Source organism: Phocoena sinus, chromosome 9 (assembly GCF_008692025.1).
Source record: "Phocoena sinus isolate mPhoSin1 chromosome 9, mPhoSin1.pri, whole genome shotgun sequence".
NCBI classification, from domain to species: Eukaryota; Metazoa; Chordata; class Mammalia; order Artiodactyla; family Phocoenidae; genus Phocoena; species Phocoena sinus.
The window spans coordinates 32870753-32897410 of record NC_045771.1 but is presented as its reverse complement, the minus strand read 5'-3'; the positions used below and the strand labels follow the sequence as shown (position 1 = coordinate 32897410).

General features: G+C 36.8%; 1 protein-coding gene across 12 annotated transcripts in view; it reads left to right on the top strand.

Annotated features, from left to right (window-relative positions):
* The window catches only part of ST7 (suppression of tumorigenicity 7), a 261656-nt gene that overhangs the window by 149554 nt on the left and 85444 nt on the right, over positions 1-26658 (top strand). For 8 of the 12 annotated variants that reach the window (XR_004351468.1, XR_004351467.1, XM_032643436.1 and 5 more), the window contains exons 3-9: positions 2409-2568; positions 17755-17809; positions 18433-18548; positions 19869-19944; positions 22049-22117; positions 24012-24166; positions 26380-26477. Coding sequence is in view for 9 of the 12 variants with exons in the window: in XM_032643436.1 (XP_032499327.1) it covers positions 2409-2568; positions 17755-17809; positions 18433-18548; positions 19869-19944; positions 22049-22117; positions 24012-24166; positions 26380-26477 (729 nt within the window). In the remaining 3 variants the exon portion in view is untranslated. The remainder of the gene's footprint in view (positions 1-2408; positions 2569-17754; positions 17810-18432; positions 18549-19868; positions 19945-22048; positions 22118-24011; positions 24167-26379; positions 26478-26658) is intronic. The other 4 variants (XR_004351469.1, XM_032643442.1, XM_032643438.1 and 1 more) reach the window with 1 other exon arrangement.

Here is a 26658-nt window from a genome sequence, read left to right as displayed (position 1 = left end):
CGATAGGCTACATCTGTCTGTTTAAATGAGCAAGAGAGTTATAAAAAGATGTCTTGTTTTAGGGCCCTAGTAAGATTAGTGGCTCAAGAGCTGGGGCTTCAGGCTAAATAGCTACTTCATTAGCTATGTGACTCTGGTCAGGTCACCACACCTTGACATGTAGCCCTCATTCCTCATCTCTAAATGAAACTGTTCATGGTCCTTTAGGGTCCCTTTTAGTGCTGACGTTCTCCGATTCTGCTAGAGAAACTGAGAAATCTGAAAGAGTCCCAAAGTGGCTTTTTTTGGGGGGGGAGGGTGAATGGGAGCAACTTGTGAGAGGCATTGTGGGTCTGTGGCATGCACTGGTAGGAGCAGGGGCTACATCTGTGTTCTGTGGCCCTGGAGCACAGCCCATGCCTGGATTGGAGCATTTAGTGCTGTGTAAATGAATGAATGAAGGCCTGGCAGATGCCTTAACAGCATAAAATAGAAAGCAGAGTAAAGACTTGGGGCAAAGAAAACTCTACCCCACAAGTGTTTGAGAGCCATTGCCAGTTCTGTGACCATTGTTCTGGGTCCTTTGGAGCCTTCCATCTCTTCTAATAAAGGCAAAGCCATGAATCTTTTTTGGGTGGTCAGGACCAAATGGTGAGCAGTCTCCTTTTTCACAATGATTACCACGGCTCTCAGCCAACCATTTAGTAACAAGATGCTGTTCTATCCTGAATTGTAGACCAGCAAGAAGAAGGATGCACCACAGCAGTATGTGAGGTGTGCTGACTATGTACAGCATCGATGTAATAAATGATAGCTTTGCTATTGCTTTTGGGAACCAACTATGCAGAAGGCACTGAACTAGGTCTTTTACATGGGGTTTGAATCTAGATGTTTTACATGAGTGTGAAATTGAGGACCCTCAAGGGTAAATAACAAATATGATTTCCACTTTACAGTTGAAAAAACTGATGTTAAAATAGATTAAATAACTCACTTGAGGTTACAAATTCCCTTCTAGATCCATGGTCAGTAAATTTGCCATTCTTGAACTTTCTGCTTTCTTCAAGCAAGATCTTTTATTCCTAGCATTCCAGATGTTACAGACTGGTCCTATCCGTTCTTAGCTTTCATATTGTATTCTCCCTGTCTTCTCAGTCAAATTACTTAAATGTTTTAACATGTGAAAATTCATATAGTCAAAAGGAATAACCCCTTGGAGTTAAATCAAGTTTTCCTGTTATAGGATTGCAAACATTTGGTTTGATTAACAGTTCCTTCTGGTCATTTGTAGATGTTCTTTCTGTCCTTTTAAAGAAATTTTTGGTAGAGCAAAATATCAATTTTTAAATGATAGCCCAAAGTCCATTCCACAGAAGATAACAAAATCTTGTTTTTATGAAATAAGTAAGGATAAAGGTAATTAAGTCTGTTATTTCCACATTCTATATTATATTACAAAAATATAGTATAGTTATCCTAGGAGACTCTGGGATATAGTTGATTCTTAAATTTCTTCTGTATAGTGATTTGTGACTGCTTAAGGAACGAATCTCAAATCAGGGAAGCCAAGGAAAGGATGTGGGGAGAGCAGCTTCAAACAGTGGTGGGAAAGTGCTCAGAGGGGGTTTGGGGGTAGGGGCAGGTAAAAAGATTGGGGGAGGTGGCTGGCTTTCCCCATGCTCAGGAGCCCTGATTTCAGTCTAGTCATGTGAGCTTCGGTGCTTCTTTCCTTTTGTTAATGAAAGTTATTTCTTTTCTTCCTTGCAAACAGCACATAACAACTGGTAAGCTTGTGAGCTAGGAAACAGTAATGGTGTACAACAGATGCAGCATTTACAAAGCACACTCAGCAGGTGGGATGCTACTGAATCTCTCAGCAGTTGGGTGCCCTCGATACATGAAATAGGATGGCTTTTATTCTTTCTGTAAAGCCGGATTTCTCTAGGGAGATGCTTTTTTTAAAACAGAATTTTACTATCTTAAAAATGTATGCAGTTATGACTTTATCAGAATATAAGATACCAAAAATTGGAATATTTCATAAGCCATACTTCTAAAACTGGCTTGTTGGTATTCATTTCTGGAATTGTTTTTTAGCTATGGTGATTTTATTATCAGAATATTATGTAAATTTGGAGGAAAATAATGAGCAGCTCTTAACAATGTTCTTTCACCAGGATTGTAGCTATAAATTTTCCTTAAAAACCAGTATTAAGTGGACGAAACAGCATTGAGAAGTTAAAATGTAATTGGTATTTACTTTTATCAAACTTCTTAATTTTTAGAAATAAACCATTTTTTTGGAATAAAAATGTTTAAACCATTGTTTAAGGTGGGTATAATTAGTAAGTGCAACACAGTTATGGGCATGTACAAAATCATAGCTGGTAACAAGGACCCTAATCACGCTTATTATCTTTCTGTTCTAGATATTTGAATGGTGGTATTTTCGCAAATATGGAACATCATTCATTGAACAAGTCTCAGTAAGCCACTTGCGCCCCCTTCTGGGAGGGGTTGACAACAACTCCTCCAACAATTCTAACTCCAGTAATGGGGACTCAGATTCCAACAGGCAAAGCGTCTCAGGTATGGAAAGTCCTTCAGTCTGCAACATTATTTACTTACTCTTACTAAATTATTATGACTATAAGACAATAAGAATGTTGTTATTTAAAGATTAGACTTCAAAGAAAAGTACGATTTATTTTCCCAAGAATTTGACAACTTCTACAAGAGAAGTAGAGTATAAGCATCCCAGGGAAAGGAAATGTTTATCTTGTTTAATTTTACTTTTTATTCCATTTGATTTAGCTAATGATCATTTAGGTCAGTGGTTCCCACCTGAGTCTCCACCTCCTTGTCCTTAGTGCCTCAAACCTCATTAAATGTATCCATTCTCTTCCATGCTAATTGTAGAACCTTATGTCTAACTAGATCTGATAACATCACTCCTCTGCTTAAAAGTCTTGGTTGGTTCCCATTCCACTAAAGATAAAGCCCAGATTCCAGATTACTTAGCACAGCATAAGCTGCTTCTATCTCGCCAACCTTGGTTTCTGTCATTTCTTGAACGGGCCACGTTTTCTCATGACCCCTCTGCCCGGAAGTCTGTCTTCCCTCCTCTGTGCCTGCTCATCTTTCACAACCCAACTCAAATGTGACCTCCTGGGAAGCCCTCTCTGATAGGCTGTACAATATTTCTCCACCTTTGTTGACTCATATATTTTTACCTTTAGCAACATTTATTAAATTGTACCGAAATTTTTAAGCTTACTGCTTTACCGTAATATCTCTAGCATTTTGCATAGTGTCTACTGTATCACTGAAACTCAGTGAATGAATGAATGAGGGCATACATGGCCTGTAATTTCTCTACTCATGAAAGAAGAGGGACGAATATAATTTCCTAGCTTGGTCTCTTCATCACCTCAGTAAACATTTCCTAACTCTCTAACATGGACTTGGCCTTATACAGGTTCTTATGAATATTATGATTTTAAAAAATGTCGAAGTCCTTGTCCCCATTGAACTCTTGTGTCTACTGAAGGGAGACAGAGGGTTAAGTGCTCTGATTATATGAGGGAAACATGCAATACTTTGGAGTACAAGGGAGGGCTTCCCGATCCAAACTGGGGGAAGAAGTTTGCTTCTTGAAGGAGAGGGTACCACTTCTGAGACTTGAAGGATGAAGAGGGAGAGATTAAAGAACTAAGTTAGATCTTTTTTCTTTCCTCCCTAGAATAACTCAGTTCATATTTCATAACTGTCTAGCCAGGTGATAGGCATCAAGGAGCATTGTATATATATTTTATTCCTGATGTTGATTCAATGCTCTTTTAATATAATAGAACCTTTGCCAGCCGGCCATGAGTGGTAGTGGGCACCTCTGAGTACACATTTATTTCATTCTAAAGGGTACACGTGTGAGAGATGGCACCACTCAGGTAACAAAATTGTCTGGGACTTTATAAACTCATCTGCTTTGTGGAAGAAACAGAAAGAGATCTGAGCAAAGTGAAATATTACTTCAACCAGGTACTCTAACACACGTGGCATATTATTCTAATGAGGAGTCTTGATCATTCAGTCATTGTCACCATGGATAATTGCCTCACTTTGCATATGTTGGAAGACCCTACAGATTAAATGTGTTCTTGTCTGATCTGATTTACTACAGTCTTTGTATGTCACAGAACATTGTAGAAAATTAACAGATTGAAAACAGAAAGCAACCTCATTTAAGGACATTTTTTATTGTGAGTACATTTTTATTTTCATTAAAATTCTCGCTCTGCCCAATTTAACATCATTCCTTAATGCGACGAAGAGTTCATACTCTCCTTATTGTTGCTGTTACTTTGCTGACTCTCTGTGGATGCCTTGAATAAGCCTTATGCATTATATAAATCTTGATGCTATTCTTAGTGCTGGTACAGCAGTTTTTAAAGGGAGAATCTCAGTCCTTTATAAAAATACATTCGACAATGGTGATCATGGAACTTCCCAATTTTATTTGTACTGAGTTTTTACCCTGCTAAGACTAAGCTTTTGAATATTATTATTAATTCAATTTCACTAGTATTTGCTGAATGTCTACTACTATGCATGCAGTATTTCCATTCATTTCCTGTAACAGATACAGCATTTATGATCTGATCTCATAACAGTGTTCAAATAATTAGATTTAGGAAAATGGAAATTATCTTGTCCAAGTATATTTAGGGCTCAATCTGCCTACTTCTCCTTGACATCTGGGTTTCTAATATTTGGCTAACTCAGCTCAACAAACGTGTGTTGGTATGGAAGTGCCAGGTACCATGGGATTAATACCATTTCCCACTTCTCTTTTCTTGTGGTGATTTTTATTTTTGAATAAGAAAAATGCTATAAAAGTACATTGTCTCTGTTTATCTCTACCCTTAATCACTTTCTATTTCATAGTCTAGTTTCAGCTAAGTATAAAGGAAAAAGAAGGTCCAAAGCTGAGGGTAATCAATACATTTTCTTAAAATAGAGGAATTTGTTTTAAAATTTATATTGCCTTAATAATGATAAAATGACTATTGCCTTAATAAAAGAAGCATCATAAGACAGCTCTTTGCTGAATCTTACGTGAAATAAAACGTGGCTAACCAAGTCCCATGGACATTTGCAAAGGCAGTTAAATGGCATTTCTTATTTGAAAAAAATCATTGAAAAAGTTAAAAACAGACAGAAAATACTAGTTATAAACATTGGACTATATGAAAACTCATAGTGTAGCTCTTTCTTTAAAGAATCATTTGTTTTGATTAAAAGCTGAAAGACCTGGCCTACCTAAGAATAATTTGGGGTGGAGAAATGGGAAGGGAGAAAGTTGTAATTGTTTCAGGAGACTATTCATATATTGTTTAACATTTGGATTTGTGCAAATTGGCCTGACTGCAGACCCTCTCAAAACTTGCATTGATCTTTATCTGTGGGCCAGAAGAGAAATGTAGTTAATTATACAGCTTCTTTTTTAAAAAAATATTTATTTATTTACTTGCTGTGTCAGGTCTTATTTGCGGCATGTGGGATTTTTTGTTGCAGTGCACGGGCTCCTCTCTAGTTGTGTCGCGCGGGCTCCAGAGCTCTTGGCCTCTGTAGCTGCGGCACGCGGGCTCTGTAGTTGTGGTTCACGGGCTCTCTAGTTGTGGTGCGCAGGCTTAGTAGTCCCGCAGCATGTGGGATCTTAGTTCCCCGACCAGGGATGGAACCAGCATCCCCTGCATTGCAAGACGGATTCTCAGCCACTGGAACACCAGGGAAGTCCCACAGCTTCTTAATCTAGCCAAATTTCAGATTGTCTGGTTTAGGTTAACATTTATGAACATTTCACTTATCTCGATTTATTTTGGGAGCTAAACTGCTATTTTTCTCACAGATATACAGTTTCTGATAAACCCTGCTGATATATTTTCCATGTCATCATGTTTCCTGCTGCCATTTCTTAATTCAGCTTAACTTATGAACTGATGATGCACAAGAATTTAAAACGTGTCCAACTTCTCCCTGTCTTAAGGGAAGGGATTCTCAGGGTGCAGTAACATTCTGAATTTGGGTTCATGGGAAAATCTGTTTGATAATTTGCCCTGTTCTCAAATAAGATGTCATAAAGACAAAGGTTTGCAGTGTTCACCTTCTTCAAGATATTTACAAAAGTGCAGAGTATTCCATCACATTAGAAGTATGCTTGTCAAAGTCAAGGTTAAATTCTCTGAGACACTTTAATAGCATCTTGCATAGAACTGGATCTTTAGACAAACTCTGGTTATAGTCACTTGGTTTCCTGTTGCAAATCATCTCATTTTAATCTCTATATAAGATAAATATATATCATATACATTTTTTAACATCTTTATAGGAATATAATTGCTTTACAATGTTGTGTTAGTTGCTGCTGTATAACAAAGTGAATCAGCTATATGTATACATATATCCCCATATCTCCTCCCTCTTGCGTCTCCCTCCCACCCTCCCTATTCCACCCCTCTAGGTGGTTACAGAGCTGATCTCCCTGTGCTATGTGGCTACTTCCCACTAGCTATCTATTTTACATTTCGTAGTGTATATATGTCCATGCTACTCTCTCACTTCGTCCCAGCTTACCCTTCCCACTCCCCGTGTCCTCAAGTCCATTCTCTACGTTTGTGTCTTTATTCCTGTCCTGCCACTAGGTTTCTCAGAACTGTTTTTTTTTTTTTTTTAGATTCCATATATATGTGTTAGCATACGGTATTTGTTTTTCTCTTTCTGACTTACTTCACTCTCTATGACAGACTCTAGGTCCCTCCACCTCACTACAAATAACTCTATTTCGTTTCTCTTTATGGCTGAGTAATATTCCATTGTATATATGTGCCACATCTTCTTTATCCATTCATCCGTCGACGCACACTTAGGTTGCTTCCATGTCCTGGCTATTGTAAATAGAGCTGCAATGAACATTGTGGTACATGACTCTTTTTGAATTATGGTTTTTTCAGTGTACATGCCCAGTAGTGGGATTGCTGGGTCATATGATAGTTCTATTTTTAGTATTTTAAGGAACCTCCATACTATTCTCCATAGTGACTGTATCAATTTACATTCCCACCAACAGTGAAAGAGGGTTCCCTTTTCTCCACACCCTCTCCAGCATTTATTGTTTGTAGGTTTTTTGATGATGGGCATTCTGAGTGGTGTGAGCTGATACCGCAGTGTAATTTTGATTTGCATTTCTCTAATGATTAGTGATGTTGAGCATCCTTTCATGTATTTGTTGGCACTCTGTATATCTTCTTTGGAGAAATGTCTATTTAGGTTTTCTACCCATTGTTGGATTGAGTAGTTAGTTTTTTTGATATTGAGCTGCCTGAGCTGCTTGTATATTTTGGAGATTAAACCTTTGTCAATTGCTTCATTTGCAAATATTTTCTCCCATTATGGGGGTTGTCTTTTTGTCTTATTTATGGCTTCCTTTACTGTGCAAAAGCTTTGAAGTTTCATTGGGTCCCATTTGTTTATTTTTGTTTTTATTTCCATTTCTCTAGGAGGTGAGCCAAAAAGGATCTTGCTATGATTTACATCATAGAGTGTTCTGCCTATGTTTTCCTCTAAGAGTTTTATAGTGTCTGGCCTAACATTTAGTTCTTTAATCTATTTTGAGTTTATTTTTGTGTATGGTGTTAGGGAGTGTTCTAATTTCATTCTCTTACATGTAGCTGTCCAGTTTTCCCAGCACCACTTAATTGAAGGGCCATCTTTTCTCCATTGTATATTCTTGCCTCCTTTATCAAAAATAAGGTGACCATATGTGTGTGGGTTTATCTCTGGACTTTCCATCCTATTCCATTGATCTATGTTTCTGTTTCTGTGGCAGTACTGTACTGTCTTGATTAAGGTAGCTTTGTAGTATACTCTGAAGTCAGGGAGCCTGATTCCTCCAGCTCCGTTTTTCTTTCTCAAGATTGCTTTGGGTATTCGGGATCTTTTGTGTTTCCATACAAATTGTGAAATTCTTTGTTCTAATTCTGTGAAATATGCCATTGGTAGTTTGATAGGGGTTGCGCTGAATCTGTAGACTGCTTTGAGTAGTAGAGTCATATTCACAATGTTGATTCTTCCAATCCAAGAACATGGTATATCTCTCCATCTGTTTGTATCATCTTTAATTTTTTCCATCAGAGTCTCATAGTTTTCTGCGTATAGGTCTTTTGTCTCCTTGAGTAGGTTTATTCCTAGGTATTTTACTCTTTTTGTTGCAGTGGTAAATGGGAGTGTTTCCTTAATTTCTCTTTCATATTTTTCATCATTAGTGTATAGGAATGCAAGAGATTTCGGAAGTGCATTAATTTTGTATCCTGCAACCTTACCAGATTTAATGATTAGCTCTAGTAGTTTTCTGGTGGCATCTTTAGGATTCTCTATGTATAGTATCATGTCATCTGCAAACAGTGACAGTTTTGATTCTTCTTTTCTGAGTTGGATTCCTTTTATTTCTTTTTCTTTTCTGATTACTGTGGCTAAAACTTCCAAAACTATGTTGAATAAGAGTGGTGAGAGTGGGCAACCTTGTCTTATTCCTGATCTTAGTGGAAATCGTTTCAATTTTTCACCGTTGAGAACGATATTGTCTGTGGGTTTGTTATATATGGCCTTTATTGTGTTTAGGTATGTTCCCTCTATGCCCACTTTCTGGAGAGTTTTTATCATAAATCGGTGTTGAATTTTGTCAAAAGCTTTTTCTGCATCTATTGAGATGATCATATGGTTTTTCTCCTTCAATTTGTTAATATGGTGTATTACATTAATTGATTTGCATATATTGAAGAATCCCTGCATTCCTGACATAAATCCCACTTGATCATGGTGTGTGATCCTTTTAATGTGCTGTTGGATTCTGTTTCCTAATATTTTATTGAGGATATTTGCATCTATGTTCATAAGTGATATTGGCCTGTAGTTTTATTTTTTTGTGATATCTTTGTCTGGTTTTGGTATCGGGGTGATGGTGGCCTCATAGAATGAGTTTGGGAGTGCACCTCCCTCTACTGTATTTTGGAAGAGTTTCAGAAGGATAGTCGTTAGCTCTTCTCTAAATGTTTGACAGAATTTCCTGTGAAGCCATCTGGTCCTGGGCTTTTGTTTGTTGGAAGATTTTTAATCACAGCTTCAATGTCAGTGCCTGTGATTGGTCTGTTTATATTTTCTATTTCTTCCTGGTTCAGTCTCGGAAGGTTGTGCTTTTCTAAGAATTTGTCCATTTCTTCCAGGTTGTCCATTTTATTGGCATAGAGTTGCTTGTAGTAATCTCTCACGATCCTTTGTATTTCTGCAGTATCAGTTGTTACTTCTCCTTTTTCATTTCTAATTCTATTGATTTATGTCTTCTCCCTTTTTTTTTGATGAGTCTGGCTAATGGTTTATCAATTTTGCTTATCTTGTCAAAGAACCAGCTTTTAGTTTTATTGATCTTTGGTATTGTTTCCTTCATGTTTTTTTCATTTACTTCTGATCTGATCTTTATGATTTCTCTCCTTCTGCTAACTTTGGGGGTTTTTTGTTCTTCTTTCTCTAATTGCTTTAAGTGTAAGGTTAGGTTGTTTATATGAGATGTTTCTTGTTTCTTGAGATAGGATTGTATTGATATAAACTTCCCTCTTAGAACTGCTTTTGCTGTATCCCATAAGTTTTGGGTTGTCTTGTTTTCATTGTCATTTGTCTCTAGGTGTTTTTTGATTCCCTCTTTGATTTCTTCACTGATCTCTTGGTTATTTAGTAGTGTATTGTTTAGCCTCTATGTGTTTGGATTTTTTAGAGATTGTTTTCCTGTAATTGATATCTAGTCTCATAGCGTTGTGGTCAGAAAAGATACTTGATACGATTTTAATTTTCTTAAATTTACCAAGGCTTGATTTGTGACCCAAGATATGGTCTATCCTGGAGAATGTTCCATGAGCACTTGAGAAGAAAGTGTATTCTGTTGTTTTTGGATGGAATGTCCTATAAATATCAATTAAGTCTATCTTGTTTAATGTATCATTTAAAGCTTGTGTTTCCTTATTTATTTTCATTTTGGGTGATCTGTTCATTGGTGAAAGTGGGGGGTTAAAGTCTCCTGCTATGATTCTGTTACTGTCGATTTCCCCTTTTATGGCTGTTAGCATTTGCCTTATGTATTGAGGTGCTCCTATGTTGGGTGCATAAATATTTACAATTGTTATATCTTCTTCTTGGATTGATCCCTTAATCATCATGTACTGTACTTTTTTGTCTCTTGTAACAGTCTTTATTTTAAAGTCTGTTTTGTCTGATATGAGAATTGCTACTCCAGCTTTCATTTGATTTCCATTTGCATGGAATATCTTTTTCCATCCCCTCACTTTCAGTCTGTATGTGTCCCTAGGTCTGAAGTGGGCCTCTTGTAGACAGCATATATAAGTGTCTTGTTTTTGTATCCATTCAGCTAGTCTCTGTCTTTTGGTTGGAGCATTTAATCCATTTACACTAAGGTACTTATTGGTATGTATTTTCCTATTACCATTTTCTTAATTGTTTTGGGTTTGTTATTGCAGGTCTTTTCCTTCTCTTGTGTTTCCTGTCTAGAGAAGTTCCTTTAGCATTTGTTGTAAAGCTGGTTTGTTGGTGCTGAATTTTCTTAGCTTCTGCTTGTCTGTAAAGGTTTTAATTTTTCCGTCGAATCTGAATGAGATCCTCGCTGGGTAGAGTAATCTTGGTTGTAGGTTTTTCCCTTTCATCACTTTAAATATGTCCTGCCACTCCCTTCTGGCTTGCAGAGTTTCTGCTGAAAGATCAGCCGTCTACCTTATGGTGATTCCCTTGTATGTTATTTGTTCCTTTTCCCTTGCTGCTTTTAATATGTTTTCTTTGTATTTAATTTTTGATAGTTTGATTAATATGTGTCTTGGCATGTTTCTCCTTGGATTTATCCTGTATGGGACTCTGCACTTTCTGGACTTGATTGACTGTTTCCTTTCCCATGTTAGGGAAGTTTTCAACTATAATCTCTTCAAATATTTTCTCATTCCCTTTCTTTTTCTCTTCTTCTTCTGGGACCCCTATAATTCAAATGTTGGTGCATTTATTGTTGTCCAAGAGGTCTCTGAGACTCTTCTCAATTCTTTTCATTCTTTTTTCTTTATTGTGCTCTGCAGTAGTTATTTTCACTCTTTTATCTTCCAGGTCATTTATCCATTCTTCTGCCTCAGTTATTCTGCTATTGATTCCTTCTAGAGAATTTTAAATTTCATTTATTTTGTTGTTCGTCATTGTTTGTTTGCTCTTTACTTCTTCTAGGTCCTTGTTAAATGTTTATTGCATTTTCTCTATTCTATTTCCAAGATTTTGGATCATCTTTATTATCATTACTCTGAATTCTTTTTCAGGCAGACTGCCTATTTCCTCTTCATTTGTTAGGTCTGGTGGATTTTTATCTTGCTCCTTCATCTGCTGTGTATTTCTCTGTCTTCTCATTTTGCTTAACTTACTGTGCTTGGGGTCTCCTTTTCGCAGGCTGCAGGTTCGTAGTTCCTGTTGTTTTTACTGTCTGTCCCCAGTGGCTAAGGTTGGTTCAGTGGGTTGTGTAGGCTTCCTGGTGGAGGGGACTGGTGCCTGTGTTCTGGTACATGAGGCTGGATCTTGTCTTTCTGGTGGGCAGGACCACGTCTGGTGGTGTGTTTTGGGGTGTCTGTGTACTTATGATTTTAGGCAGCTCTCAGCTAATAGGTCGGGTTGTGTTCCTGTCTTGCTCGTTGTTTGGCATAGGGTGTCCAGCACTATAGCTTGCTGGTCATTGAGTGGAGCTGGGTGTTGGTGTTGAGATGGAGATCTCTGGGAGAGCTTTCGCCATTTGATATTATGTGGGACTGGGAGGCCTCTGGCAGACCGATATCCTGAACTCGGCTCTCCCACCTCAGAGGCTCAGGCCTGACACCAGCCAGAGTGCCAAGACCCTGTCAGCCACACGGCAGCTGTATGACTGCAGGTGAAAGATTCCACCTCTGTGCCTCAGTCTTCTCCTCTCAGCACTCTTTACTGGCTTTTCCTGAAGTCCTCTTCTTCCTTTGATCGTCTTTCTTATCTTCAGTTCCACCATAGATGGCAAACATCTCTCTATCTTTGATGTCGATCGATGGATGTGGTGATGTCTGGCTCGCCGGGGCCGGGCCCAAGCTGTGTCAGACAACGGATGGACATTCATGGCGAACTGGGCCGCCCTTCTTGTTCTGCCCGGGGCCCCTCGCCTCTCCTCCCTGCCTGTCAGTGGTGTTGGAAGGCAGGGGTGCTGCGTCCAGTCCGAACCCCAGTCTCCCAACCCCAGTATCAGGGCCTCGGTGGGCCGGCGTCCTCTGACACTCTTACTTCGCATCCTCAGCATATTTTGTGAGCTCATATACATTTTTATGTAAAACTTTTAATAAGAATTTCTCCTGGGATTCTAAGTTAAGGTTCATTACATTACTAGAGGCAGTTCAAGCACTAACTAATACAGGTAATAATTTAAAGAAAAGCAGTGGAGATTGAAGAAACTCAGGTAGCTTGTAAAGATATATCCTAAGACCAGGCCTTTCAGAGCTTGCATTTCAAATATATCTGTCAGCAAATTTCATTGCTGCATGTCCAGGACCTTTAGAGTTGCTCTCTAATAGTCTCAATCAGGGGAAACCCAGTTTATACTTGCCAAAATCTATTTATGAGTTGAAAATGATTCTCTTAGCCAATGCTTATTACGTCTTTTAAAATTTTTTGCCACTAAAATTTGTGTTCTAGCATAGATTAGCTCTCCAGATGAATGGTGAAAATGCCTCAAAAACACTTTTGTCCCCTGGTGAACATTTATTTAATAAACTTATTTCACAGTTTTCATGTTATTTGGTAGAGTTGATTGACTTAGGTCAGAAATGACCAATGAAATGTATGAGAGACAGAGATTTAGCCATTTAGCAATATTCTTGAAGAAATTTGTACACTATCTTGAATAAAGTAGATCAATAAAAATGGTCTTAAAACTCATAATTATTTACACCTTTTCTCATTCCAGAAGGGAATTTGAGAGAGTAATATATTTGTTGAATTGCAAGCTACCTACATATTACTTTGTGCCTTTACTTCTACTAATCTTTTCAAACTAATTATTTCAAAAGGTTATGAAAACAGTTAAAGCTTAGTTATTTAAGAAAATGGGGGACTTCCCTGGCTGTCCAGTAGTTAAGACTTAGCCTTCTAATACAGTGGGTGCAGGTTCAGTCCCTGGTCGGGGAGCTGAGAACCCACATGCCTCAAGGCCAAAAAACCAAAACATAAAACAGAAGTAATACTGTAACAAATTCAATAAAGACTTAAAAAAATAAAATGGATATTTTGTTACTCTTAATGATTGCTTAAGATCAACCTGTATGACGTAGAGAATTGGGTAGTCATTTCTGAGATAGCAAAGCTAATAAATATATGCAGAATCACATGTCAGAAATTGACTGGCTTGGGGTTAATCTTGATTGTCATAATATATCGGAGAAAACATTAGTTAGGGCCCTTCTCTGTTGTACTTTGGTACTAAAATGTTTAAAAGTATTGTTTCAAAGTGCCTAACATTTCCCCAGAGGAGTTTTCAAAACTGTTCCTCTAGTAGAAGATTTAATTGATGAAGTCACAGGATTTTTAAAATATGATGTTGCAGGTAACAGGGCTGTTGTATATTGTGGATAATTGTTAGGCAATCTGGATACCAGACCTTTAATCTCATTTACTTTTACCATGGGGAAATTATGTAGCTTTTCTATGCTTTACTCTTTACTTCTATAAAAAGGGCCTACTCTGTGACCCTCACTAACTTATGTTAGGAATTTAGATGACTAGAGCTTTAAGCCTTTTTATAGAAAGGCTCAATGCAAATCAAGCTCATAGCTATGACACAAGTTGCTGTTGCTGTTATTTGTAATAGTATTACTGTCATTATTATGTTTCAGATCCTGGGAAGAGGTGGTAACTTTTTGGTATAATACATCTTCCTAGGCTATACATTAGTTACTTATATATTTGAAAGTCCTAGGAGTGGGGATTCTCTCTATGTATATATTTTTAATTTTAGGGAAAAAAGGTTTTCAGAGTTAAATAGGTTGGATGTAGAAAAATATTTTCTTCCATGTGATTAAAAGCCCTGTGACTTTAGAGCCTTTTGGTTTTTCTGAGAATTAAGTTCTCTTTTTCCTTGAGGACTGTGACAAAGGGAAAGTCTTTGGTTCTCTCAGTACATTTATTCCTTCTAAGGAGCTTCTTCATCTGGATGCCATACAGCGGTTCAGTGGCGTTTTCCTTTTTCTACCAATGTGTTGGGTTGGCCAAAAAGTTCGTTCGGGTTTTTCGTACGATGTTATGGAAAAACCTGAATGAACTTTTTGGCCAACCCAGTATAAGCTCCTCTAGGTCATAAACTGTATCTGTTTTTTGTAACCCAGGACCTCGTGCAAGGACTAATGCATAATAGCCATTCTATACATGTTTAAACCACTCAGTCCTATGAGGTGGGCATTCTGGAGGAATAACTGAGTATGAAAAGGCAAGAAATAAGTCTCACTGAGATGGAAAGTTTTGGTAGGGAATGGTGAGAGGGAAGACTGAAAAAAAGATTGGAGCATGATTTTATAAGTCCTTGACGGTGGTAAGTATTATTTTTTATGTTCTTTATCTCCCACACAGAAATTTATTGTCATCCTACAGGTGAATGGAATCTGTTCTCCATTTAGTTCCTTTGGGAACTAAACAAGCGCTATTCCAACGTTTACTGCTTCTCTTTCTCTTGAATTGCATTCTTATGTGCACGGTGAGGTCTGAACATTCCTATCAGCAGTTATGGGTAGAGACTCCTCTGTGGGCTACTACAGATGGAATCAGAGAGAACATGTTAATTGTATCAAGGGCATATATTTAACTGAACTATTAATGATGTTAGCAAGCCCTTGATGAGTCCCAGTCAACCTTTAGTGCTCCTAAAGAGCACTAAAATTGTTGATATTGATGGATAATGGAAAATACCTTTTGGAGGTAAAATTTTAATTCAGACTTAAATAAGAAATTTATTTCTCAAAGATACAAGTAAGATAAGAAACTGGACCTCATGTAGAAAAACTTCTAGCCTCTGGAGACCTGAGTTTAATTTATTGACTTAAATCTTCATATTATGATACTTTTGGCATTTACAACCTTTGTCCATATCATGAAACCATCAGGTAGTCTGATATTTATGGGGTATGTTCCCTAGAGTGATTCCAGACCAAGAGAGTTTTCGTAGTAAAGATAAAATTATGAAACAAAGCAGCAAAGAGGAAATTAATGTAGCTATGACCTAATTTGAAGTGAAGTTTTTTACATGTGTTCTTATTCGACCTCTAGATTGCTTATTTCTTAAAAGAAAATTGTACCTGCTCTGCACCCTCAACTTGAAGGATATAGCTCATGAAGACATTTCTTATATATTTCTTCATCACATGTTTTTTCTCATTGAGAACATTTTACATCTGTTACATTTACATAGGTACTCATTTCTAAGTTTCAGGAATAGCTGAAGAAACTGAATACAGACCAGATGTATGACACTGATATTAACAATGTTTTTTTTTTAAAGTTCAGTTCTCTAGTAGAAGTCATAAAAACAATATTTCAAAATGTTTGCAGCACCCCCTGCTGGCTATATCATGGCAGTTCCTAAATAAAGATGGCATTTTTAGATACTGTTCAGTAATACTTTAGGTATACACACCATTTCTATTTGGAGTTATTTTTATTTAGAAATAATTTCATTTGTATCTAATGTATAATAGAGTTAAAATTTTAATTGAAGACAATTTTCTTTATAATTTGTCAATTGATATTAGAATGGCACATATCCTTCCAGGCAATATATTTGTTGGAGACAAAGTATTTGCCATAACCTTTTTACTGATATTTCAGATGAAATTTGGTGGGGGAGAGGCTTCTATTTTATTGTAAATAATACTAAAATGACCATGATTGCACACAAATTTGTGTGCACGTTTATTACGTGTTAAATACAAACCTAGCAATATTCATGAAGCTTTAAGAGCACTTGGAATCTTGAAAGACATCCTCTTAGGAGGGGTTGGGAGTGGTGAGGACCTAAGGGCTAAGTGCTATAAAAGCCATGAGGACTGAGATCATGGTTGTTTGGCTCACCAGTTGTTTCAAGCCATGATCTGGAGTACTTTAGTGACCCCACTAAGGAGCTTTATGTCTGGAAAAAAAGTATTTACTTAAGGGAAGCATAATTTTCTAATTAGTGTCATATGAAATGACAGCCATCGAATCTCAGTTTCTCAAGAGCAAAATTCAAAACTGCTGAACTAACTGAGCAAACATCATTTCCTAAGTGGCAGGTTAAGCTAAGTTACAAAAAATTTAAGACCATTGTTTCCAAACATTAAGTAAATTTCAGGTGGGATCCTGCCCTAACTTAAAGATAAATTTATTTTCTTTAAATAAAAACATGATTTCCTGTTATGTGTACACCTTTCATTCACTATTTTAACAAAAATTTATTGAGATTACACAGTGTTCCCCTAGTGCTTTATGTTTTCCTCCATTTTCACCCTGTATTGTAATTGATGGTTTTACTTGTTTGTTTCACCCACTGGGTACTCAGTTAATGCAAACTGGATGGATGGATGGATGGATGGATGGATGGATGGGTGGACAGATGGATGTTGAATGTAACAGGATTGAGGGTAGAATCTTAATGAATCATCCATGGCCTTTAATGTTCTTTCAGTTTCTGTAATAATTGCTCACTTTTGTGTATCTATGTCTTTGGGTGTGTTTTTTGGCTGACAGCACACATAGATTCTTAAATACTGTTAACTGATTTTATTTTCTAATAAAGAATTATTCATTCAAAGAAATGTAGCATTCTGAATCATTAGAAACTCTTAATCATAGACTGTTTTAAAAGAACTGTAGCTTATTAGTCACACATTTACTGTAACACAGTCTTAAAAGCTAATGGTTGACTTTTCTAAATTAAAGTCCTATGGTTCTGTCTGTGGTCCTTGTATAACAAGATGTATAATCTATTATTACATGCTAACATTATGATATTAGTATGATGATTAATTACCTGTGTCTGCATAAGTAAACAATGTTAAAGTACTTGAAAACAATTTATTTTCATAGCATTTCTCTCTACCATAATGGTAACTTTAGTATTAATTTTCTTACCACTCCTTTACAGCAATGTAAAAGAAACCTGGTAAATTATCACAAAATCAATATTAGCATAGGCCCTAATTAAGCATCTAAGGTTCTTTACATATTGTACTCTGGAGGTTAAATTTAGCTTGTTATATAGGTAGTCATTGTAAGATATATCTTAGAGTGACAGAAAGTAGTTTTACCTCTACCTCTACCTTCTACCTATAATTTAGAAATAAATTTATACAATCTATTTGGACCTCTTGAAGTGACTATAGAGGTTATGAACCAGCTCCTCTTGGCATGTGCCTTGATTTAACAAATGAGGAAACTTGGGCCTGGAGAGATTAGACGAAACTTTCCAAAGTCCTGGTGCCTGAGCTACATTTCCTGATTAACTACCCAGAGTTCTTCCATATTGCTTACTATGTAGAGGATCGAGAATAAAATTATCTTATCAAATGGCCAGGAAGGGTGTTTCGCTGAATTAATTAGCTTGTAGTGTCTGTGAACTTAAGTGTAACATTTTCGCATTTCTCTTTGTTGCAGAATGCAAAGTATGGCGAAATCCACTAAATTTATTTAGGGGTGCTGAATATAATCGGTAAGCATTTTGACAGCTTGGGAAACAAATGGGTCTAGTTCAGAGAGCAAAGACAGCAGTAAATGTTTTTGCAGGTTCATTTAGGGGTCATTTAACAGTCTGTAGAGTGCTTCCATTTTTTGATGCTATCCTGAAATGTTTTGATTTTTCAGTTTTATAAATATTTTAGCATTGGAATTAGGATAACATACAAAAATGTGTGGTTTTTAGAGATTTTCTATTACGTTATTCTTTTCACTATATACTACGTAGTCAAAATATTTTGAAGCTTACCTGGAACATGGTTATAAAGATGCCACAGAAGTAATGTTAGAATTTTATTTTGCAGAGTAATTAGGCAGATAAGAATTTTCATAGCTTTGGGGGAATCTCTATTCATAATACTAATTAGGAAAGGTTTTCATTAGCTAGTGCTACTAAAATTTTAAGACAAAAATATAGCAGAATTTTTAAAACTTTTTTTCTGCCGATATACTTCCTAAAGGGAGACTAGGATGATTATTTTTTTATTTATTGGTAATAGTACTCAGTGTGTTATGGTTCAACACCTATGCAGCTTAATATTTTGTAGGTCTTGCTTTCCTCCCTCAGAAGTGCCTGACCATCTTACTTCTCCTTTACAGGTACACTTGGGTGACTGGACGAGAGCCTCTGACTTACTATGACATGAACCTCTCTGCCCAGGACCACCAGACATTCTTTACTTGTGACTCGGACCATCTGCGTCCTGCAGATGCAAGTATGGAAAATCCTTTAGATAGTTACTGAGTGGGAGGGCTTTTTGGTTTGTTTTAAAGATCAAGGTTACTACTTGTAGAATATCTGCTCTACAAAAACCCTGATGAATAAAATATTAAATTGGAGATTAACCAGTAAAACCCAGATTGTTGATACTTAAAGGCTTTATCGCAATGAAGTATTAATATAGAAATGGGTCCCCTCTTTATAATTTAAAATGTTATTTTTAAAAAATATACCATGAAGCTAACTAAATCCTTGGTTGAGATAGAGTGAAAGGTCATGTCTCCTTGATGATATTCTAGTTAGAAATTCAGTGAACCCAAATAATTAATGAATATATTGTAGTGATTTATATGCCTATTTGTAGGTTCACTAGCGTTGAATGGGGGCATGGACTTGGTTATTGGAATCCAGATTTGTTTTCTACCCTAGAAGAGACTTTGTTTAGCATGCATTTCATACTGCTTGAGTTGCATATAATCCTACTGATATCTTTTATATTACCAAACTTAAAGTAAATAGGTGAAAAAAAAAACCTTAAAAAAAAGGAATATGTACATGCTCCTAAGAAACTAACTTAGAAGATACAAATTTATAAAACAAATTAGATAAGGAGATTGTTACCCTTTTTAAAAAGGTACCCTTGCCGTGGTGGGGATACATAATACAATGAAAATTCCAAGCATTAAGCTTCCCACAATATATTCACAAACTGCTCTGCTATATAAAAACTGGGTTTGCAGCAAACTTTGGGAACAGGTACGCATGTTAAGCAAAAGTCTAAAGCACTTTTTTCTGATCCAACTCATAATTCTTCCAGTGGTTTTAGAATGTTCTAATATCCAGATCCTATAGCAAGTGTTTGGGAAAATGACCGATAAAAATTGTGCTGTGTCTAAACAGAAGTAAGAGATTAGTAGCAATCTCATCCCAAAATGTGCAAAATAATGTATGTTCTCTAACAACAAATGATATTAATGAGCAAAAGAAATATTAAATCTCTGTTAGAATGCCTTTTCTTTTCTTGATTAAGAAATCTTAATCAAGATTAAGTCTCTATGATTATAGACTATGGGTTAGTCTATAAGATATTAGACCTCTAGTTTTATGAGCATAAGAAAGATTTGATATCAGCAATTGAAGGACAATGGAATAGCAAATTAGAATGTATTTGTGTGACTTTGGAGTTTTGGGCTAACCCACTTGGTAAGTGAACTGTTCTCTTGTAATTCAAGCTGAAAGCCATTAATTTAGCTATACCTGTACTGAGTCTTTTTAAGTATTTATTGATGTGCTTTTCTGTCTTTTTCTAACATAGTAATGCAGAAAGCCTGGAGAGAGAGAAACCCCCAAGCTAGGATTTCTGCAGCCCATGAAGCCTTAGAGATAAATGAGTAAGTGGGGGGAAATCTTGCTTGCTGAATGTATTCAGTTGCCATTCATGGGATACTTAAAACTATGCATTTGAATTTGAGGATTATTCGGGGGGGGTATTAATTTATTAAAAAAATTGTTTTTATAAAGGACATCCATGTGAAGATAGTTTTAGTTATTTTAGCCAGCAATTTAGTGGCTTTGCTATGACCCTAAATTAAATCCTTCAAGGGCTAGCCATGGAATAATGTGTGGACATAAAATAAACACAGTGCTTTACATATCTAAAACATTGTGACAGGGACATTTTTCCAGATATAGAATGCTCATCTCTGCCATCACATTTTCTAGGGAGAACTTCTGCTAGTAGGGAAAACATAGTAAAAACATAAAGTGAAGAAATTATACTTTAAAAATATTTCAAGATCAAGACAAAGATAAGAGGAAATGCTGTCCTTCGTGCTGTTAAACATTCTGTGGGTCACCAAGGAAGGCTGGGAAGTCTCGTCTGGAGATGTCAGGAAATGAGAAAGATTCTTAAAGTTGGAGTCATAAAAGCTCAGGGTTGGCAGAGACTTTGAAGGTCTTGTAGTTCAAACACCCATCTGGTGCTTGAATCACCTCGACACTCTCCCTGCCAAGTGGTCGTTGTTAAACTATTTTATGATTTTTCTGAAGAGGGTTACAGAATCTTCAGAGGTCTTAGTGAAAAGATTCACTTGAGAGTTGGAAATCCTGCCAGTGTAACCTGTTGATCTATTTGGTTTCTGATTCTGTCATGCAACATATTTATTTTCCAGTTTCTTGTCATCTACAAATTTGATATGCCTGCCTTCTATGTGTCATCCGTGTTTCTAGTAAAAGTATCAGGACCAGGGATAGAACCCTGTGACATGACATATAGAAACCACCCTCCAGGTTCATGTCTTCATGGATCATCACCCTTTGGTATTTATTGTACAACCAATTACTAAGCCACCCAGTTACACTGTGATTCAACCCATATTTCTCCATTTTGATCTTAAAAATGCCAGTTGTAGCTATGGATCTTTAATGTATAGTAAATCCATTAGAGTACATTAAGCTAGCACGAACTGATTTATTTATTCTTGGTGAATTTAAGCTAGCTTCCAGCATTCACTACTTTCTTTTAAAAATGCTTAGAAACTATCCCTTTAATAATCCATTAGAATATCTTTCCAAATCACTGTTCTGTAGTTTGGGAAGTCTGCCTTCTTCCCCTTTTTGAACAATTTTTTACATCTCATCTTCTAGAACCTCTCCATTCTTTGTGATTCCTTAACAATACACAGAGAGCAATTCCGTGGGCTGCCTACAGGATCTGTTGGCTTCCTGGGATTTGCCTATCCCAGTACAATAATTCGTTTACAATAGATCAGTTACTTGCTATCTTACATCTTTTTATTCATTTTAGGGTTTCTTCTCCCTTTGTCAGTCTGACAATCATTCTCCCTGATGGAGAGACCTGGAACAAAATAGGAGTTAGAGAGTTTTGTTTTCTCTTTATTATCTGCTGCTACTAACTATAAACTTTCCTTGTTTTGATGTTGTTGTTGTGTTGTTTGTCTTTTTTGCTTATTTATATTTGTCATGGTTTTGGAGAAGTGGGGGTGGTGATAGGGCCTTAAACATAATTTAAAAACAGGGAATAGATAATTGTCTTTAACATTTTTTGTTTTGCCTTTGTTTTGTTTTGCAAGCTTCGGCTAATGTGGAGTTGTAGCTCTCCTGACATTATTCTGAAAAGCTCATTTCTCTTGTAGCCCTTCATTACATGCCCTCTTTCCATCTTTTTTTTACATGTCCTTTAGAAATATGACCTTGTGAGAGATCTCTGTGCAGTCGTAGTGGTTACTTGTCACCGCTCTTTTCTTCCCGAGAGGGTCATTTGTGATTTTGATTAGACATTTGGAAGCTGCTTAATCCTCTTAAACCATTTTTCCTCCTGCGTCTCACGCCATTGAATCACGCCTCTTTTCTTTGAATTTTTTGAAGTCCACCTTACCTTCTCTGATTATCCTAAAGTCCGAAATGACATAGTAACTCTCTCTGAGTGTTCCTATCAATTTTCATTTCACCAACTATTTTTTTCTTCTTGGTCAGAATTAGGTCCAGAGTTGAAGTTCCCCTAATTGCTTCCTCTACCATCTGGGAGATAAAATTATTACCAAAGTAAGTCAAGAACCTGTTGAGTGCCCTACTTCTAACCAAATGAGACTTCTTCTAGCAGATATCTGGATGGTTGACACCCCCATCACCATACTCTCTTGCTTCTGTATGTGTATTGTGTTGTGACAGGATGCATCATCTCTGTCTTCCATTGAGCTGAGCAGTCTGTTCTGTACTCCCCAACCATTAGCACTTCTATTGCTCTTTCCTTTCTCCTTCACTCATAAGCTCTTAGCATGTTTCTACCCCAGACTCATGAGTTTCTACATAGAGGTATGTTTTCTTGGCCAGTAGTGCTACTCTGCCTCTCCTCCTAAGAGTGCTATTTGCAATATAAACAAAGAAAGCAAGCCAGCCCCAACCTGTCTTGAGTTCCCAGCCCACCAACTATAATCTTATAGCTAATTCCTCTGACACTGTGTCCACCACTCAGTATTATAATCTCAATTTTCACTTCATTACCCTGGACCTTATATTTATGGGTCGGCATCTGAAGCCTGAAGTGTTGCTTCCCAATGCCCAACCCATTTATTTCTCCAATGAATCACTGGGCAGTTTTAGCATCATAATTGTTCTCTCCAAGTCATATCTGCTGCCCTCCACAGTCATTGGTTTTACAGCTTTTTTTCTGGGCGCTTTTTTCTCCCTACCTCACCACATTCAGTTTAAAGCCCTATTGGTCAGTCCTGCCTGAAATTAGAGAGACTGGCTAAAGAACTTACAAGACCCCTCCTCAAGGCTAAGATTAACTAGTAACCCCAAATCTCACATAAGCCATAAATTCAGCCTCCTTTTCCTACCTGGCTGTTGTAGTTTATGAATAGAAGTAACATTTGGTTTCACTTTCTGTTTATTTTCTCTCTTGTGGTCTGATGGAGGTTGTGATAAGTAGGGAAATGACCACAAGAGAGGCAGTGGAGAAAGCCAAGGGATATGCACAGATCAGGACCTGTGTGGTCTGCTCTGGCCTCACCATTTCCTTGTTACATTCCCTTTCTTTGGCATTTGGGTTGTTGTTCTATGATTTGGAAGGTTTAAATTTTCAAGAGTTCCCCTTGTTCGTTGGTTGAGTGTTTATCCTTTCTGACTTCCTATGTTAGAGGTTGTTGAAAGGATTAAATGAGAGGATATATGTTAAGTGCCTGGTACAGTGCTTAATATAAACTAAGCAACAGGTGGTAGCTATTCTTGTTAAAGGTGTGAGATTTAACCCTTGTTTGCTACTGAGGCTGAATCTAATTTTAAGCTCTTCTGAAATAACTCTACCTGTAGGTTCTTCCAGTATTCTTCTCTGACATAGAAAACCAGTGCTAACTGTAATGAAATGTTGAAGCACTGCTTGTTAAATGAATAACTTACTTGATTTAATGAATTTCTCATTCTGAATAAACCCTTAGACTAAAGAGAATCTGTGTTTAGTAAATAAAAGTAAACTTTATGGTATCTCTAACTTTGAGTGTCAGAAGGAGATGTTTAATAACAGCTATTATCATTGCCATCGTTAGTTGACATTGTTGAGCATGTACCACATGCTGGCTACTACTGTACTGAGCACTTTTCATGCATCACCTTACTTAACCTTCACAACAACGCTGTGAACAAGTGGATTCCATGTTGTTCTCCATCAGGGAGGCAGAGTAATAACTTGCCCAAAGTGACACACTAATAAGGGGCAGAGTCCATAGGCTCCTAACACTACTCATCCTACCTCTCAAGCTAAAACACAGACATTTCTTTTGTACCATTATTTTGTGTCAACAACTACAAACAGGGGTGCATGAACCAGTTGGCCACTCTGCATGTTTTGGCATAACTCCTGCCCTTCTGCATGCACTCCTACAGCTATTACAATGTCCTTGAATTTGTAATTGATGGCGGCTGTTATCTGAATGGACAGGTGTGCAACTGCTTATATTCTCTTGGCTGAAGAAGAAGCAACAACCATTGCTGAAGCAGAAAAGCTGTTTAAGCAGGCCCTGAAAGCTGGAGACGGCTGTTACCGGCGTTCTCAGCAGCTACAGCATCATGGATCCCAGTATGAAGCCCAACATAGTAAGGTTTCCTCCAGGTTGACGTGTTGGGGGATCAGAATTGTAACATGATTAATCAGAGCAGATTTTCAGTCCAGTTCAAACGACATTTCTCCTAGATTAGAATAAATATTGTTTTTTGCCTTTCTTTGTTTTTATTAATTTTTCTTCCCCACAAGAGCACAGCACATAATTAACTTATAGCTTCATTACTGTTCATGTTCATGTTTTCATGCCTGCCCACGGATTTTTAACACTAGAAATAAAAGTAATAACCTTTAATGGTGACCCTTTTTCTCCTCAGAATTCTTACATATTTCTGTTTATCAGTTGCTTCTCTGCCCCATAATTTTAAATCCTAATTGGGAAACAGGACTTAAATTAGCATCAATGCTATCAGAGGTTTTGTCTTATGGGTCTTCTACAGCATGGGTTGCAATAGGACAGCTGAGAATATAACAGCTATTGGTGATTGTCTCAGTATTTAGCTCTTATTTAGGAAGCACTGCTGTTGGCTCCTAGGGAGAAAGAGCCATGAATTCCTAATTATGTATCTTTTTTATATTTAAATTATTTAAAATAATGGTTTCTTTTATTTAACATAACTTTAAAATGAGACCTTTCACTTCAGTACACTAAACTGAGAGTCAGTGTTATTTTAGGGGAATGGTATAAAAACACGACAACAAAATCATTTCTGGAATTTCTTGAGCTCCTCGACTTGTCAATTTGTTGGTTGTTTAAGTAGAAATTTAGTGATCCTTGTGAGAGGGAGTGTTTTCATTGTCTAACCAAACTTTGGGTTGTTTCTTTAAAATGGAATTTCTCTCATTTCTCTGTCCTGCGTCTTAGAGAGTAGGAGTGTATCTCCTTCATATTTGAGATTATAAAATTAAGTTTTAGTTTTAAGCCTGGATTTGGTGCAGAAACTGAATGCATTAGTCCCCGTGACTAAGATATAGTGAGATCTTTGCACTGTGGCCTGTGTATATAAGTCTGTCCACATAACCCCTCAATACACAGGTTTTAATTTTTATTCTTAGTAGTACATATGTTAATCAAGTCTCTAGTCACCATCTATATCTTGCTTTTTTAAAAAAATTATGTATAGCACAGTGAATTTTGAAGACATATATAGTAAATGTCTGTTTTGTGAATTAAATGAGGATTAATACATAAAATTACATAATCTGTAATATAACTTGAGAAATTTTCTTTATTTCTTTTCTTCTGTAAATTAATCCCTTCAACCTGTTGCCTAAATCTATCCAAAAAAATATAATCACATCTTTAAAGTAATTTGTAGGTACTTGGCAGATATTCAGCACACATCTTGTTCTCATTGTTTAAAACTTGAAATGTTAGTACTTCGGTCTTAACATCTTTTAATAGCTGCATATTATACATATACTTAATCTATAACAGGTGTGTCATATTTTTCTAAAACATGGTAATTTTATTGAGGATTAAGTACGTACATGTTCTCACTGGTCTGGAAACATATCCAGAAATACACATAATTAAATAAGAGATTAAGATGAGAAGTTGTTAATGTACTTTTTAAGAGCCATTTTAGTGACTATTATTACAAGTATTTAGCTTGTCAATACTTTCTCTAACACTAGGGTAGTTTTTCATTTTGTTGCATGGTCTATTGTCATATCTGGAATGTGTTATGTTGCCATTTAAAATTGACTGCTTTGGGGACCTGGAGATGATTATGATGTCACTAGTGTTAGGGAAAGAATAATGTAAAACAGAAGTTCAAGATGAGGCTTCTCCAGACTTAATGTCAAGAAGGAAAAAAAAATAGTTCATCAGGATGCAACCTGAGATTCACCTCTTTGCATCTTCACCAAAAGCATGCAACGCTAGAAGAATGTGGAATTCTTGCTTGTAAACCTCATGCAATGTGGGTATGTTCATTTTCCCAGCACTTTGTGGCAGATGATTTTATTTATCGAATATTCAACATCCTAACTCAAAAGCATGACTTAATAGTCACATGATTTGACCTTTGGAAGTCTAAGTACTTTGACTTTACTCTGTTTGCATTCTGCTATTAGAAAAGTTGTCAGTGCTCCTGGCAGTAAGGAAAAGTCAAAGGAGCAGACTCTTCTCTCTGAGGTTTTCCTTTAAGGGCATGAAAAATACGCCTCTGTATTTTTTCTTGCTGCTGAGCTGAAAGCTCTTGTATTTTTTTTAAGTTTTGGTGCTTTATGTCTCCCTCTTCAGGACGAGACACCAATGTCTTGGTCTACATCAAAAGAAGGCTAGCAATGTGTGCCAGAAGACTCGGGAGGACCAGAGAAGCAGTGAAAATGATGAGAGATGTGAGTTTGAATTCATGTTTGGGAACAGTGACAATGCACCTGACTTACAGAAGGAGGAACCCACTGAATGGGGCCACGGCAGATAGTACCACTGATGGTGTGGTGGTCCCATAAGGGCTGGGGTTCTGTTCTAGCTCCAAACTTAGTAGATGAGTAATCTTGGACAAGTTACTCAGCTTGT